Source organism: Neovison vison, chromosome 10 (genome assembly GCF_020171115.1).
Source record: "Neovison vison isolate M4711 chromosome 10, ASM_NN_V1, whole genome shotgun sequence".
NCBI lineage: Eukaryota > Metazoa > Chordata > Mammalia > Carnivora > Mustelidae > Neogale > Neogale vison.
Genome location: NC_058100.1, coordinates 70,919,907 through 70,935,004, shown reverse-complemented (window position 1 = coordinate 70,935,004; position 15,098 = coordinate 70,919,907). Strand labels below are relative to the sequence as shown.

Here is a 15,098-nt window from a genome sequence, read left to right as displayed (position 1 = left end):
CCTCCAGGTCACCTGAGGATGGGAGAAATGCGGGTGGCCGTATCGGTGAAGTGAGACCGGCCCGATGTCGGTAACTGCGGAAGCCTGGCGATGGGCACCTTGAGACTCCTTAAGCTGTTCTCCCTCGCTCTGTACAGTTGAAGTTTCCCGTAATGAGTGACAAAGGAAGAGGAGGAAGAGGAAGGGAGGAGGAAGAGAAGAGGAACAGGGAGGGTTAGCCAGGCAGAGAAGACGAGCGGGGGTTCGGAGTGGCAGGAACTGCATTCACGGGCAGCGAATCGAGGGAGGCACATTCGCTCTTCCCCATGACCCCGGTGTGGGCACAGGGCACCCAGGGCGCAGAGGCAGACACAGGCCAGATCCTGAAGGGCCTTGCGTGCCAGGTTAAGAAGTCTGGACTTCCTCCCGAAAGCCTGGGAGCCACCGATCAGATTTCCATGTCGGAAAGATCTCTCTGGTTACCGTGTGCAGATGTCTTGAAGAGAGGAGTAGTAAAACGGGAGGCAAGGAAACCAGTTGCGAGGCACGAGTGGGTTGGTGGCCCCAGCACCGCAGGGGCAGACGGGTGGGGAGGGGCTCATCAGAGACTTATTAGGAAGGTGGGATGAAGGAGACGTGGTGCGGGAGCAGAGAGAGCCTAGACCGATGTCCCGGGGTGGGGGGTGGTCTGTGGAAATGGAGGTGCCATTCCTGAACACGGTTGAAGGCAGGAAGGCAGGGATCCACTCTACCCCTGACATCCTCTGCTCCTGTATTTCTGTTAGGCCCAGGACTGGCTACAGGATTTTCAAGACCCGCTGTAAAACTGAAACATAGGGCTCCTTGTTCAATCATTACTACAACTTTCAAGATGGTGACAGCAGAGCCTTCAACAGACCAGGCTCATGAAGCCACTGTAGCGTTTTATGTTTAGAGCAGGCCAGACGGTGGCTGTGCGCGAGCTAGGGCTGCAGCTCTGGCCCCAGGAGCCAAGAGGACAGCATGTTCCTCTTGCTCCCCCCTGGGACCTCGGTGGGACCCAGTACTCTGGGACAAATAGCTTACATTTAAGTAGCTCTTTACAATGTTTTCCAAACTCGCTGGGGTTTCTGTCTGTGATGAGATGAAGTAAAGAAGCAGAAAGTAGGCATTTCAGAGAGTGGAGTGCGAAAGGGCCGTGTTTGTTTCTACAAAGAGATTTCCCGGCTTCTCCAAAAATGGGGTTTGCTACAAGCCTCCCAGTATGAGTCACCAGACCAGTTGGCAAAACACACAGGTCTGAGGGAGCACTGGAGCTGGTCCTTCATCACAGAGAAGCTCCACAATAGGGTTCCAGAAAAAACCCAAACAGTGCTTCCTGTGAAGGTCTGGCCAGCACAAGCCATAAAGCAACCCCTTCACCTTGAACCCTGGCCCCCACCCCACCTTCCCACCTCTCCCCACTGACCATAAAATGCAGACTCCTCGGTGGGAGGAGTAAGGGTCTTGGTGAAAAGCAGACATTCTCGCCCTCCCTTGCTTGCCAGTGCCTTTTGGCACTGGGCTCCTTGGGCTCCTTGGAGGGGACTAAGAACCGAAGAGCCACTCCTCACTGTCCCAGCTGCTTCTCCTATTTACTGTCCCTTTAACAAGACATCCTCACCCTTAAAGACAGAGCCGTGAAGGAGCACCATACCCTCTGGCAGAGTCTCGTGAAACATTCAAGTACAAAAACCCAAACACCCAGGTTTGCACATCCCTCTCTTTTCCAGAATATTCCATCCCTCCCATTCACTTATAAGGGCAATGCAGAAGCTACAATGGATGGCATTTGCTCCCCACGTGAAGCCTGGTCCTGAGCTGGACTGCATCAGAAGATGTTATTTCCCAGGTTCCCAAACATACTATCCTTTTCTTAGCCACCACTCCACTCTGCCAGAGCGCGTCCTGGGAGGTAAAAATGAACTGTGTTTATGTTTACACTGGAGTGGGAGGCAGTGCCTGAGACTCTTCTGGCCCTTCTACTCGGCATAATATTTATCATCAGGCTAACTTCGAAATTGCTGGAACTGAACCGGGTGAGGTTAGGCTCCATGGCAGATCTTGGAACAGCCCAGCCGGGCTGCATGGGGGGAGTCACCACCCATCTCTCTGTCACCTTCCATCCCTTCCATGCCTTCCTCCTGCCACTAGCCTAAGGGGTCTTGGTCTCCCTCCCTCCCTTCCTTCCTTTCTCCCCTCCTTTCTTTCTTTCCTTCCTTCCTTCCTTCCCCACCTCCCCTTCGCCCTCCTCCCTCCCCCTCCTTCTTCTTATTCTTGCTATGAAATTGAATTATTTAAAGAAAATTTTCTTTTTTTTAATAAAACAACTTTTGGGGTTTTTTTCATCATAAATGTAATTCAGACATTAGATAGCTGTTTCAAGAACAGATTACTATCTCACATCATCCTCCAAAATAAAACCCAGATGAATTAAAGATCTAAGCTAAAACCTCCAGGTTAAGAATTGGAGTAATGATTTACCAGAAGAAATGAAGGAGGACAAGCTTTCCCAGTAGAGGCCATCACTGCAAACGCGGAGAAACTGGCTGGGAGGCAGAACCAAGAGCACAGAGCAGGACTGAGCCTGCAGGAAGGGTGAGACAGGGCAGTCAGCAGCCAGGTGAGGATGGGCTGGTGGGTCAGAATAGCACTGGAGAACCACTGGAAGGTTTGGGCAAGGAAGTGAAATGCCAGATCTGTGCTTCAGCAGAGTCGCTGTGGTGTGGGGATTGTCCTGGAGGAGAGCAGCAAAGCCAGCATGAAAGGGGCTGCAGTAAGCCCAGAGAGAGGTGACAGCTGCGGGGACGCATCGGTGAGGTCAGAGGAGGGACTGATCAGAGTCGTGGTAAGGAGTAGCGTCATCTGTGTGTAGGAGGTAAGGGGATAAGACTGTCTTTTATCAGTTAGATGGATCGTGCAGCACCCCCATCCCACCCCAAGCCCTTGGGTTGGAGGAGAAGGGATGCATGAGTACAGAGGGGTCCACATTGCCTCTCCCCACATGCTGCTTCTATCCTCTTCCCAGCAGGATTTCTGATCTGAGCCACCACCAAGACAGGGAACGGAGCAGGAATGGGCGTGGCAGTGGGAAGAAGGGGTGGGGGGGAGCTCAGTTTTTGAGACTCGTGGGGACACACACACACACCAGGATGTTTGAGGACAGTTGGATAAAAGGGTCTGAGCGTCCACAGTTGTGTCCAGCCCAGGAAAAGAGCTTCCGGCGATAGCATAACACAGAAACAACTCATGCCCTCAGAGTAGATCAGGTCACCCCAAGAGTGGGTCTAAAAATGAAAGCAAAAGAGGCCTCAAAGACCATGAAAGCACCCACATTTAAGAGGCACGCGATTCCCAAGCATTCCCAAGCAATTAGGCAGGATGAAGAACACAAGATACAAATCTGTTTTAGCAATCAGGGGGTCAGTAATGATCTGGATGAAACTAATTTCCATGGAATGTTGTGGCTGAGGCGAGATTGTGTTGGATCCGGGAATGAGTAGGGATTTTACAAGAACTCTTTGGGGAAAGTTTGGGTATAAAAGGCTATTGGGTGCCTGGTGGCTCAGCTGGTTAAGTATCTGCCTTTGGCTCAAGTCAGTATCTCAGCGTCCTGGGATTGAGTCCTGTGTTGGGCTCCCGGCTCGTGGGGAAGTCTGCTTCTCCTTCTCGCTCTGTCCCTCTCCCCATCCCACTCATGTGCTCGGTCTCTCTCTCTCTCTCTCATGCTTTCCCTATCTCTCTTAAATAAATAAAATCTTAAAAAAAAAAAAAAAAAAGGCCATCAACAGCAGTAGCACCCAGAGGCACTGTGGGGTCGAGGCACAGATTTGATTGACCTGGGAGAGATGTGGGCATGTGAGGGCCATGGAAGAGCGTGCGGGAGCCAGAACCCATATCAGGATGAGCCTGGGACAGAAAGAGAGGTGCTTCATCCTTCCTGGGACTGGGGTGAGGGAGGGGGGGAGAGAGGAGGAGGTAAACATGGTGGAGAGATGGTAGGAGGGATGGTGGGAAGTTGAATTCCCACGGTTGGTTTCTGTTGGTTCCAGGGAAGGAAGTAGGGAAGATGGTCTGCTGAGAGTGGGGTGGAGTGGGGTGAGAACTGAGAGCTTCAAATGGATGCTGTGGAAGAACCAAGACAGAGCTGTAACTCGGGGAAACTAGACCATGACAGCTAACTTTTCCTGCAAACTTCCAGCTCATTCGGCACTGCTGCAAATACCTCCCACACAGCACTTCACTAGAGGTTCAGAACCTTGAGAAGGGTTATCATTCCCACGTTGCTTAAGAGCAAAGACTAGAACCTTGGCCTTCTAACTCTAGAGTGAGGGCTCGGCATTGATGTCACCCGGGAGGCAAGGCTGCGGGAGTGGAGGGCAGTGGTCCTGCTCTGGGGGAGGGGGTGGTGGGCTGATTGCCATGCATGACCCAGCAGCCTGTAAGGTGGTGTGGCACGGGCGTGGAGTCGGTCAAGTTCAACGTTGGGGCTTTGGCCAGTGGGCGTGACCCCGGTGAAGGATTTGCAAGAATGTGGTTAACACACCGGATAGGACTGGAGGTGAAGCAGCCAAGGTGGGTGGTACAGAGAAGTCAGAATTCGGGTCACATTCCAACAATGCCACTTCCGGTTAGGGACCCAAGAGAACTGAAAGCCCGGATTTGAACAGATATTTGCACACACATGCTCATAGCAGTGTTGTGCAGAATAGCAAAAAAGGTGGGAATACATCCAGGGTCTCTCCGTGGCTGAATAAATAAACCAAATGTGGTATATAGCTACAGCGGAGTATTATTCAGCCTTGAAAAGGAAGGAAATTCCGAATTTAAATTTTTTTTGGTGTCCCCCCTGCCTTAGTAGGTAACATTTAGCAGCTGTGAAGTCTCACTCTTGCTCAGCAGCAAGAGGCTCGGCGGTGGGTCTGGATGAGAACTGAGTTATTAAGGGGACTCTAGCCTTGTCCTGAAAAATCGGGTTTCCGGTAGTGGCCCAGAGAGGTCACTAAAGAAACTAGCTAATGGATGACAGTTCTGAGGGCAGCTCCTTAGCCTGAAGTGAGAACATCTCCGGTTTGGTAAAACAAACTTGACCTCTCCCCAGCTGCCCCGTCCTTTGGGATAAAGTGGTGAAGATGAAGAAGAAAATGGCTGTCACCGCTCTCCACTCCCACCCCTAGCCTCCCACCTCTGGCCCCGCGGGGGCTGGGCTTCTGCTTGTTTACTGCATTCCTTTAAGGAATGTCACTGGCGGGCAGGCCCTGGGTGCTAGCCTGGCTGGCCTAGCTGCCTCTCGGCTCCTACCTCCTTCCCCTCCAGCTCTGGATATCCTCAAGGCTGCAGGCCAAGGCAGCTGCAGATCCAAGAGGCCTTCCAGGTGTGGACTCCAGGAAGTGTAACATACACAGGGGTGCGCCCTATGGTCAAACCTGGCTTTGGGTCAGCCTGATCCAGACCCAGTGCTGGGAGGGAAGGGACAGGGAGCTGGAAGAGGCACAAGCAGAGGACGCAGACTGAACAGAGGGCCATGCAGCCCTGGGGCCTGATCGAGAACCTGTCTCAGGCCTGGCCTCCTAGGATATGATATGAGTAGTCTCGAAATGCTCTACGGCAATCCCTGCTGAGTGGCAGGGCCCTGGGTTGTCTTTCCAGAAGTTGGGGGGAATCACATGCATTCACTGTCCCAGTACCCCAGCCCCTTGTCGGACCCCTGACTCAGCCCGCTCTGGGCCTCGGAACAGGTCCTCTGCTCAAGGAGGCTGTCCTCTCCCCACACGCCGGTACTGGGATACAGGGTTGGGGATATGTAACAAATCCGGACCAGGCTGAGAAGGCGGACATTCAGGGCTCTCCAACCTGTGGCCAGACTGGGCGCTGAGCCCGCTAGCATTTCAGCCTTGGAATCTGTCTCTGCCGGTGTGAATGGTGGGAACGCCCCCTCTTCACCTCCAACATCAACCTCAATGTCATTTGTTCTCACCACTTCTGTACTTGTGCTCAGCTCCTCACTCCACAAGCTTTCTAGATCTTCATCCTTCCAACACTAACATTTGGCTCCCTTTGGTGGCCTCATTTACTCATCTGCTCGTTCATTCCACAGCTCTGTCCCAAACATCTACTGGGCTCCATGCTCCATGCTATCTGTGGGGGACCCAGTGGCTCAGAAGCCCACTTCCTGGCCACGGTCCTGTAGGAGAGACAGACAAAAGGACAGAGTGATAGTAGCCAAGACCGGGAGTTGGGGCTGGGGCTGGGACACCCGGGGTGACTTCCCAGAGCAGAGCATGTGGCGTGCTTCATTGTTTCAGAGGTGAACCAGCTGAGAATGGGGTGTGGAACCTCGGTGAAGGTTCCGAGCTGGAGGATGGGTCTTGGGAGGCAGGGCAGAGGCAGGGCAGAGGTTGCAGAGGGAGCGGAGCCTCTTCCTTGGGCTGCAAGTCTCCTTCCCTGCTTCGCAAACTCCTCTTCCTCCTCCTTCAGGAGCAGCTTAGGTGTCTGTCTCCTGGCATAGGGAAGCTTCCTTAGTGCGACGGCCTGGCTCTGCGGTCCACATGCATTCTCGCCGTGAGGACTTGCTCAGACCTCGTGCTCGCCTCTGTCGGCAAAGCCCGGTGGCTCCTTCTCCCATGCAGCCGGCCCTCCTCCGCAGCCCTCCTCCCAGGCTTCTAGTCGTGGCCACCTTCCTCGTACCCTTTGGGTTTCTTCTTCCAATCCTGACCGATGGTTTCCCCATCTCGGCACCTTGATTGTTATTCTCATGAAGCTGTCTTCCCCTTAACTCTGCCTTAGCGAGAGCCATGGGCCCTTCCTGCCCACTGATTCCTCCTTCTAGCCTGGACAAGAAATCCAAGAGAATGCCACGTGCCTCTCCCAGCTCTGGGAGATGCCTGCCCAGCCATCTCTGCGTCCCCAGAGCTGAGCCCAGCACCTGGCAGAGTTGTCACTCCTCGAGCATGCGTAGGACCCAATGACCAGGGGGCAAACTCCAGGTCTGTGTCAGATGCTTTTCTAGGGTCACCTGGCAGGAGCCTGGCATTCATTCATTCTTTAGTGTCTGACTGTGGGGAGTGTAACATGGGAGTTAAGAGTGTGATCTCTTTAGAACCCAGGAGATCTAAGCTTGAACTTGTTTAAGAATGACACCATCTGCAAAATGGAGAAAAGGTCACCACTGACCCGCAGAAGCCTTAACTGCTCCTGAGCAACACCGTCCGAAAGTGGGTGAATTTTCTGTGGTGTCTTTCTAGGACGCTAACATAATGTGATGGTCACGAAGACTGTGAGCAAAGGTCTTCGAGAACAGTGGGAAAGGAAGACCTTTCTGATTATGAGAGCTCCAGCTCCTATCCGCCAGCCAGATGAGAGTCCCCACCCCTGCAGGGCTCCCCCCACGCTTCCTCCCCTGGAAGCTGGGACCTCTCCAAGCCGTGCCCTCCTCTGGTGGCAGCGCAGAGGAGTAAATTCGATGGGTGACTTAGGTCAAGCACTTAGCACAGCGTCTCCCACCTTGTAAACGCTAAATAAATGGTGGCCACGGTTATTGTTATTTATGTTATTTCGGTGCTGGGCTATCTCTGCACAAGGTATCTGGCTGAAAGAATGGCTTGGCGTGCAGCCCACTCACGCACGTAAGAAGTTCAGACTCTAGAACCTGAGTCCTTGCTTCCTTGCGTAATAGCCATGTGATGTTGGGCTTGCGTTTCTTCTCCTGCGAACCAGGGATCTGGCAGCAGCTCACATGCAGAGCGGCACAGGACGCAGGAGTTCTGAACTCCATGGGAAGCACGGCCAATAGCACGTCGATGAGCCCACATTACTACAGCGATGGCTTTGCTGGAGAGGAAAGCTGTTGTGGGCTAAGAATTTGGGGACGAGTACTGAACTTGACTAGGATTGAACTTGACTTCTCCAGTGGACTGGCCGCCAGGGGTGGGGAACATGCCCTTTAGCAACCTAGAGTTCAAAACCATGAAGCGAGCTCCTTCGGTGTTGGGGGTATAGTTTCTTCGCTGGGTAAAGGGAAAGCCCGAGTTTGCCTTGCCCTTCCCCAGCAAGCTTGCTGCCATTCCCACACCCTTGGCGTAACCAGCTGTGAGCACCCCACCAAGGGGTCTGGAGTCTGCCTACTTCTCTGAGAGTTGATTCACATGCCCCCAGCAGCCTGGTCCTGGAGGGCTGGGCAAGCCAGAGAGAGAGACCAAGCAGGGTGGGGACAGGGAAGCAAGGGGCATCTGGGATGCCTGCAGGGAACAGCTTTTCTTAGCTCTGTGACTGCATGAGCCTGGGCTTCTCAGCTCAGAGCTAGCCAGGTGCACACGTTCCCCTAGGGAGGACCCTTCTGGAGCCCTGGTCAGGATGGAGGCTCTTTTTGGCCCACATTCTTTTGGGGGACCAAGGGGCCCAAGCCTCCAACATTGCTTGCCAGGTCGATTAGGTGTGGATTAGCTCTCACACTGTCAAGCCACAGGCTGGGAGCAGAAGAGGGCTGAGCCATCTGTTGGTCCCTGGCATTGAGGGGTCTGACCGGGGTCACCTGGAAGGGTTCTCTCCAAGCCTGACACCTGCCCGTTTCTGCTGTCCTCCTGGCAGTTTATTTGGGGCTGGTCTACTCAGTCCTCATCTCAACAAGCACTTACAGAGGCGCCTGGGATGGGCAGGCCCCCATGCCGGGCATTGTCACCCTCCCTCCGTCCCTGCTCAGGGGCTGAGTCCTCCAGACATGCAGTCACCAGAGTCCCAGAAGGCCTGGTGAGAAGACGGCGCTGCAGCCCCCATATTAGATGGTCTAACCCTCACCCCCAAATTAGGAATTTCATTTGGGGGGCAGTTTTGTTTTAAATATTTTATTATTTATTTATTTGAGAGAGAGAGAGAGAAGAGAGCACAGGCAGAGGGAGTGGCAGGCAGAGGGAGAAGCAGGTTCCCTGCTGAGCAAGGAGCCCGATGTGGTACTGATCCTAGGACCCTGGGATCATGACCTGAGCCAAAGGCAGACCCTGACTGAGCCACCCAGATGTCCCCTTAGCGGATTAACTATACTCCAGTTATGGGCAGGAACTGAGTGTACACACAGGTCTTTGTGTGTAAAGCCTTGAACACCCCAAAATTATGTTCCCAGAGATGTGAACCCAAAGGGATGAGGTTAAAGCCCTACTCTGCCCCATTCCCCATTGTCTTCCTTTTTCTTGAGCTCATCCTCTGGGGTCCCAGTCTCCCCACAGACCCCTGAACAGCTACAAGGGATGAATAGAAGGGGATTCCTCGGAGCGCATTCGGCAAGGGCCAGTGGAGACAACGTTTCCCTACACTGGGGGCTTTGAAATAGGGGAAGCAGACCTGAAATGATCTGAAAAGGGCCAGGGCTGGGATAACCAAAAAAGGGGGTTTCTGGGAGATGCCAAGACCTTGTCCTTGAGCCATGGCCAGAACAGGAGCCAGGGAACTTCTGTCTGGGAATGGTTGAGAAAGGGGCTGCCAGGCCTTTTTAGGGAGGCTGCAGCCTCGGGCCAGCCTGAAGGGATGGTGTTGGCTGAAGCAGTAACTCTCTGCCATCAGGGTCCCCTGCCTCAGCACCATCTGCCCCAGGCACGTTGACATCAGATCGTCACCCTGCCTGCCACCCCTCTAAGCTGTGTGGGCGGGACTGGCTTCTGTAGCATCTGTCCCCAAGATGGCAGTGACCTACACTTCCTGATGGGTAAAGTCAGGACGGGTGAATGAGTGAGGTCACAGGAGGAGTTTGGAGGGGCTGGCTCTCGAGAACCCCCAGGCCCACACAGGCCCCAGTGCTTGTAGGACCCTGGTGCTGGTGGTCCCCTGTGGGGTTGGTGACACCTGTCCCCAGGCCACTCCACCCCTGCCTCTGTCACCACGGGATTGGGGGGAGGCGTGGGGGAGAACTCCCCAAGCGACCTGGTCCTTTTCCAGCTTCTAGCTCTCTAGGGTTTGAGACACGGTCATTTCACTTCCAACGGTCAGTGCCACTGACCACTGGGTGAGTGCTTCATCTCGCCCTTCTAAATAACACAAAGATACTGAGCAAGGAGGCCGGGGGCAGGATGAGCCTTCCTGCCTGCCGTGGGCCTTAAGCACTTCTCATAATGAGAGCTGGGCTTCCCCACAGCTGATCTCCACTTCAAGCCCTTCTCGGGAATTCTCCTTGCAGCCACTTGCAAGCTAATGACGAGCTCCAGATGGTCAGTTTCATGCAGCATATGAGACGACAGGTTCGCAGGAGGTCTGTAACCTGCCCAGGACCACGCAGCTAGTCGAGGGCATGGTTGGGATTTGCACACAGGCCAGCTGCCTGCAGAGCCCATCAATTCCCCTACCACCATAGGGAGGACGCGTTAGGAGGAATCCCACCTTTCCGGACAGCTCCGGAGGGAATCTACAGCTTTCTAGGGGCAGTATCAGTGGTTTCAGAATCTGGACCCCTACTGCGTAATGTACAGAATTATCAAACCGCCGTGTGTGCATCGGGAGCTGCTGTAGGCTTCCATTTAAAAAAAAGAAGGAAGGAAGATCAGGGGAGGCTGGTTTGCTCAGTCGGCAGAGCATGTGACTCTTGACCTTGGGGTCATGAGTTCAAGCCCCACATTGGGCATAGAACCTACTCAAAAAAACAAAACAAAACAAAAGGACAACAAAAAAACCCTCGAAGCTCTGTTTCAGGAGCTGGCTTAAGCCCCCAGGGGACGACTCCTGGCCCGCAGACCACCAAGGGAAGTGGGCCTTGCTGTTCTTCCCCAGGACTGCCCCCTCCAGGAATGATACTTCCCCCCAAATGGCAGCTGCCTTTCCTGAAACTTCTTGTCAGGACAATCTAGAATCTTTCTTCTTGGGGGAGAGTTACAAAAGAGTTCCGTTCCATGTGGAATGAGGCAGGAGGCTACAGGGAGGGAAGCTTCTTGGTCCCCATAAGCCCTAGGCCCCCACTACCTGCCCTGCCCTTGACCCCAGCCACGTCAGGGGCTGTTCTCCCAGGGGACCTCTGGCTCACTCTCCGGCCTGCGGCCAGCCCCTCCGCACCCTCCCTTTGCAGACGGATGACCCTGGAAGCTGTGGTGCCTGATACCAGGTCTCCAGATGGCTGGAGTGAGTGGGGCCGGGGCCAGCTTCGTGGGAGAAGCAGGGGAACACGATCTTGGGCTCGGAGGCAGGCTGAGGGCTGGTGGGGAGCACTGGTGCAGGACCAGGAGGGAGACACGGTGGGAAGCTGGAGCACAGGGGGGACTAGGAAGCACCGCAGATTTCCCCCATGCTCTCCTACAAAATATAAGCTGATCCACAGGAGACAAGAGGCAGGCTGCAGATCAGAGCCAGGTGAAAAATGCCAGTTCTCATGAACTCGGACCCTGAGGTCTCTTGTGTCCTCAGGACTTCAGCTCAGGCCTGGAAGAGAGTCTACTGAAAGCAGAGCTGCAGACCCCAGAGTCCCTGCCCTGAGCCCAGAGCCTGAGCTGCAGCACTGTCGATGCTTCCAGACGGAAGGTCTGAGACTGTCTCATCTGAATTGACATCACCTTGGACTTGCTTTGGGGGTGGAGCAAATATGCTGGATCCATGGCAGTGGGGTCCAATGTGAGGGGCGCAGCCACTGCCAGTCACCCCTGCCCTCCTTGGCTCTGCCCCCGCCTGGGCCAGGGGCTGGAGCGAACTCTACAGACCCAGACCTTTCCATGTCCTGTTTGAGACGTTTTCCCCCAGGTTCATCTGGTCTTGGTGCTGGACCCCAGGGAGGTCTGCAGACTCCCTGCCTTGCATCGGCCTCAGGCAGGGTCACCCTGCAGGCGATGCGTCAGAGGAAGGAAAGACAGGGCCTCGGTGGTGGTCTAATGAGCTAATAGGCAGCAGTGGGCCGAGGGCTCAGCACAGCACACATAGGGGGTTTGGCCTTCCCTTGGCAAGTTCTCATTTTCTAGGGACTTCCCAATAGACAAATCTTTTCCTCTCCCCCTTTGGCAATGAAGGTGGTAAAATGTTCTCTTCTCTGGTCAATCAACGAGACTTCTAGGGGAAGTTGTACCTGAAGGCCCAAGGTAAGGGAAATGACGCCATGTTGAACCTGTCAAAGGCATTTAACTGGGATCCCAACCCAAGTGGCCGACAGAGCAACACCCATGAGGCCATGGAGGTCTGGAGCGGATGCGGGGAGAGAGATGCTTCTCACCGCTGAGTCTGATTGCTAGGTCCCTGCAAAGTCTCACAGGTTGTTAGAGGTTTACAGACGTCATCCTCCCCACTCCCCTGCCTCTGTGAAGGATTACAAAATCACCCCTGGGCCTTCCCCTAACCCTAAAGCTTTTCCCAAAGAGGAAAACAATTTTTTTTTTTTAAGATCTTATTTATTTGACAGACAGAGATCACAAGTAGGCAGAGAGACAGGCAGAGAGAGAGGAGGAAAGAGGCTCCCTGCCAAGCAGAGAGCCCGATGCAGGGCTCCATCCCAGGACCCTGAGATCATGACCTGAGCCGAAGGCAGAGGTTTAACCCACTGAGCCACCTGGGCACCCTGGAGAAAACAATTATTGCTGCTTAGATCTCTCACCTGTGGACTTTTGCTCTATGGAAGTTCTTTGTTATATCTAACCTATAAGGGATGAACAGAGGCACAGAGACAGAAAGACAAGGAAAAATAACCTCAGGAGATCGCCAGGAGGCACCACCAGTTCTAGAAGCAAAAGAAGTTGGCTTGAACTCCCTTTCAGATAAGCAAGAAGGAGGCAGTTCTGCTATGTGCTGAGGAGCTCGCTCACCAGAAATCTCAGCCCTGGGAGGACGCTGGGCTCCTTGTCCTTTTAAGGCAACGTCTGAGCTCTCGGGGCTGCACAAGCGGCAACAAGCCCCAGCCCCACTCATTCCTGGCTATTTGGAGGAAACCCATGATTAATCAGCTCTCCCCCTCCCCCGCCCAGCCTGTTTTTCATTAGGTTCTTTTTAAAGGGCTGGAACACCTCCTTAAGAGCAGACATATGACAGATCCAAGCCAACTAGGACCACAGAGTAGGGGGAGTACCCTAACAGGGAGTGGGGAGTAGTCCTGGATGAAGACCAAGGGTGTAGGTCAGAATCTAGGGTATCAGGGCAGAGGGAGGGTTAAAATGCTGGAAAAGGTGTCCTGATGGGAGAGCAGAGGAAGGCTCTGAATGGGAGCCCTGGTCAGAAAGCTGGAGGGTTTGATTAGGAGGAGGGAGCTGCTGAGCGAGGGTGGGGCCGCAGAGCCGCCCAGGCACACCTGGAGGGCTGCTGGGCAGGGGGAGAGGAGCGCCTTGCCCCTAATGGGCAAGGTTGGAGAAGGTTGCATTGACTTGGCTGCTGCTGGCGAGACGGTCAGACCTGAAACCCAGTTTTTCCTGAACTTGCTGGTTAGTGTCTCTACAGTTTCCCTGTAAGTGAGGCCTGTGGGAGGCATGGGATCTGTGCAGAGGGCAGCTGGGCGCTGCACGGTGGGCACTGAGAAATCCCCAAGGGCGCACGCATTTGGAAGGGGAGGGCAGAAGTCCCTGGCTTGGGGGCCTGACCTCTGAAGCTTGGGCTGGACTCCTGGAGAGGCCACAGCACCCAGCTCTCACTTCCATGCTCCCGAAGTGGCTGGAATTTGAGATGAAACCACTGTGAGCTGGGGTGGGCTGGAATTTCCTGGCTGAGCTGTGGACAGATGTTAGGAGTGTCCTAAAGGGGCTGACCCATTGGATCTCCCTGTTTACCTTCTGTTTGCCTACTCCAAGCTTCCTCTTCCTTTCAAATCAAGGTACAGTAAAGTCACCATCAGGGACAGGGTGATACCAAGGGTCACATCCAGAGAAAGTGTGAGAGGGCATGCTCCGGCCCTTGCTCCACCACTGAAGCCCCAGGGAGCTCCCCCCGCACAACTGCCCCCACAGGGCAGGAGGAGAGAAGGGGCACATTCCTCAGCCCTGCCTCACCAGGCCCTGTGCCCCTTGGCTGCGTGTTGTGATTCTAGCAGAGAAGCCAAGGACTTTTGCTGCTAAATAAACCCTGGGGCTGGTCCCCAGTGGCATGTGTTTGTGGCGCAGGTACAAACTGTTTCCAGAGGACCAACCAGCTCCCCATTCCGTCCGGGCAGGGTGGGGGTGCACTCCTGAAAGAAAGAAAACCTTTCTAATAATCAGGCTGTAGTCTCTTCCTCTTAAAAACAAAACAAGGGGCACCTGGGTGGCTCAGTGGGTTGAAGCCTCTGCCTTCGGCTCAGGTCATGATCCCAGAGTTCTGGGATCGAACCCCATATTAGGCTCTTTGCTCGGCAGGGAGCCTGCTTCCCTCTCTCTGCCTGTCTCTCTGTCTACTTGTGATCTCTGTCTGTCAAATAAATAAAAAAAATCTAAAAAAACAAAACAAAACAAAACAAAACAAAGCAAAACCTTTAGGAAGGACATTCCTTGAGGTCCCAGTTGCTCCAGGGTATCTATCATAGTCAAACAGTTTAATATCTAATCGTAGGCAATCCTGATGCTTCTTTAGCCCTCCTGAAGGGGGTAGGAAGCAAGTACTCTCAAAATAAGGCTCAGACTTTCTGCAACTTCACAGGGCCCCATGGAAGTACAGGGTGGCCCATGCTGTGTGTACAACTTAAGCCTTTCGTGTATCTCAGCTGACTCCCTTCCAGAACCCCTGAACAATTTCTCCTTGTCTATGTGGTCCACGCAGAGTCAAGGAATTCTAGATCCGGGATCTGGCAGAGTCCTCCTGAGGTCAGCTCACTCAGTGGACTCCAGGGACCCCTTATAGAGAGCTGCTGGTCCTTAGCAAACTTTTTTCTAAGAAAATAAGGACGATACTGTGGGCTCTTGGAAAAGCTACACATACCTGACATAAACGTATGGGCTTTATTCTGTTAATGTCTACCTTCTTTATCATAGGCTCCTTTTTATTTCAGTGAGAGAAAGATGGGAGATCAAATTTATAAATATCTTTAATTCGTAAGATAAGATGTTAGCAACCCTATGTTGGTCGCTCCAACTTTTTTATTCCTTTGAAAAGGCATTAGCTGTGAAATTCCAGCATCCTAGGACCACCGACCCACCTCCCCTTTGGAAGCAGGGTCAGCGCTGGGGTGAGGCATGCGAGGCACTAGCCAAGCC

The 15,098-nt window shown here is 53.7% G+C and overlaps 1 protein-coding gene across 2 annotated transcripts in view; it reads left to right on the top strand.

The window, feature by feature from the left end:
• LMOD1 (leiomodin 1) overlaps positions 1-15,098 on the top strand; it is a 40,941-nt gene that overhangs the window by 22,324 nt on the left and 3,519 nt on the right. The window contains exon 1 of one of the 2 annotated variants that reach the window (XM_044267596.1): positions 13,242-13,361. The exons of the other annotated variant lie outside the window; for it this stretch is intronic. Coding sequence (XP_044123531.1) covers positions 13,275-13,361 — 87 coding nt within the window. The 5' untranslated portion in view covers positions 13,242-13,274. Of the gene's footprint in view, positions 1-13,241; positions 13,362-15,098 lie in introns of those variants that run through there. 2 annotated transcript variants of the gene reach the window in all.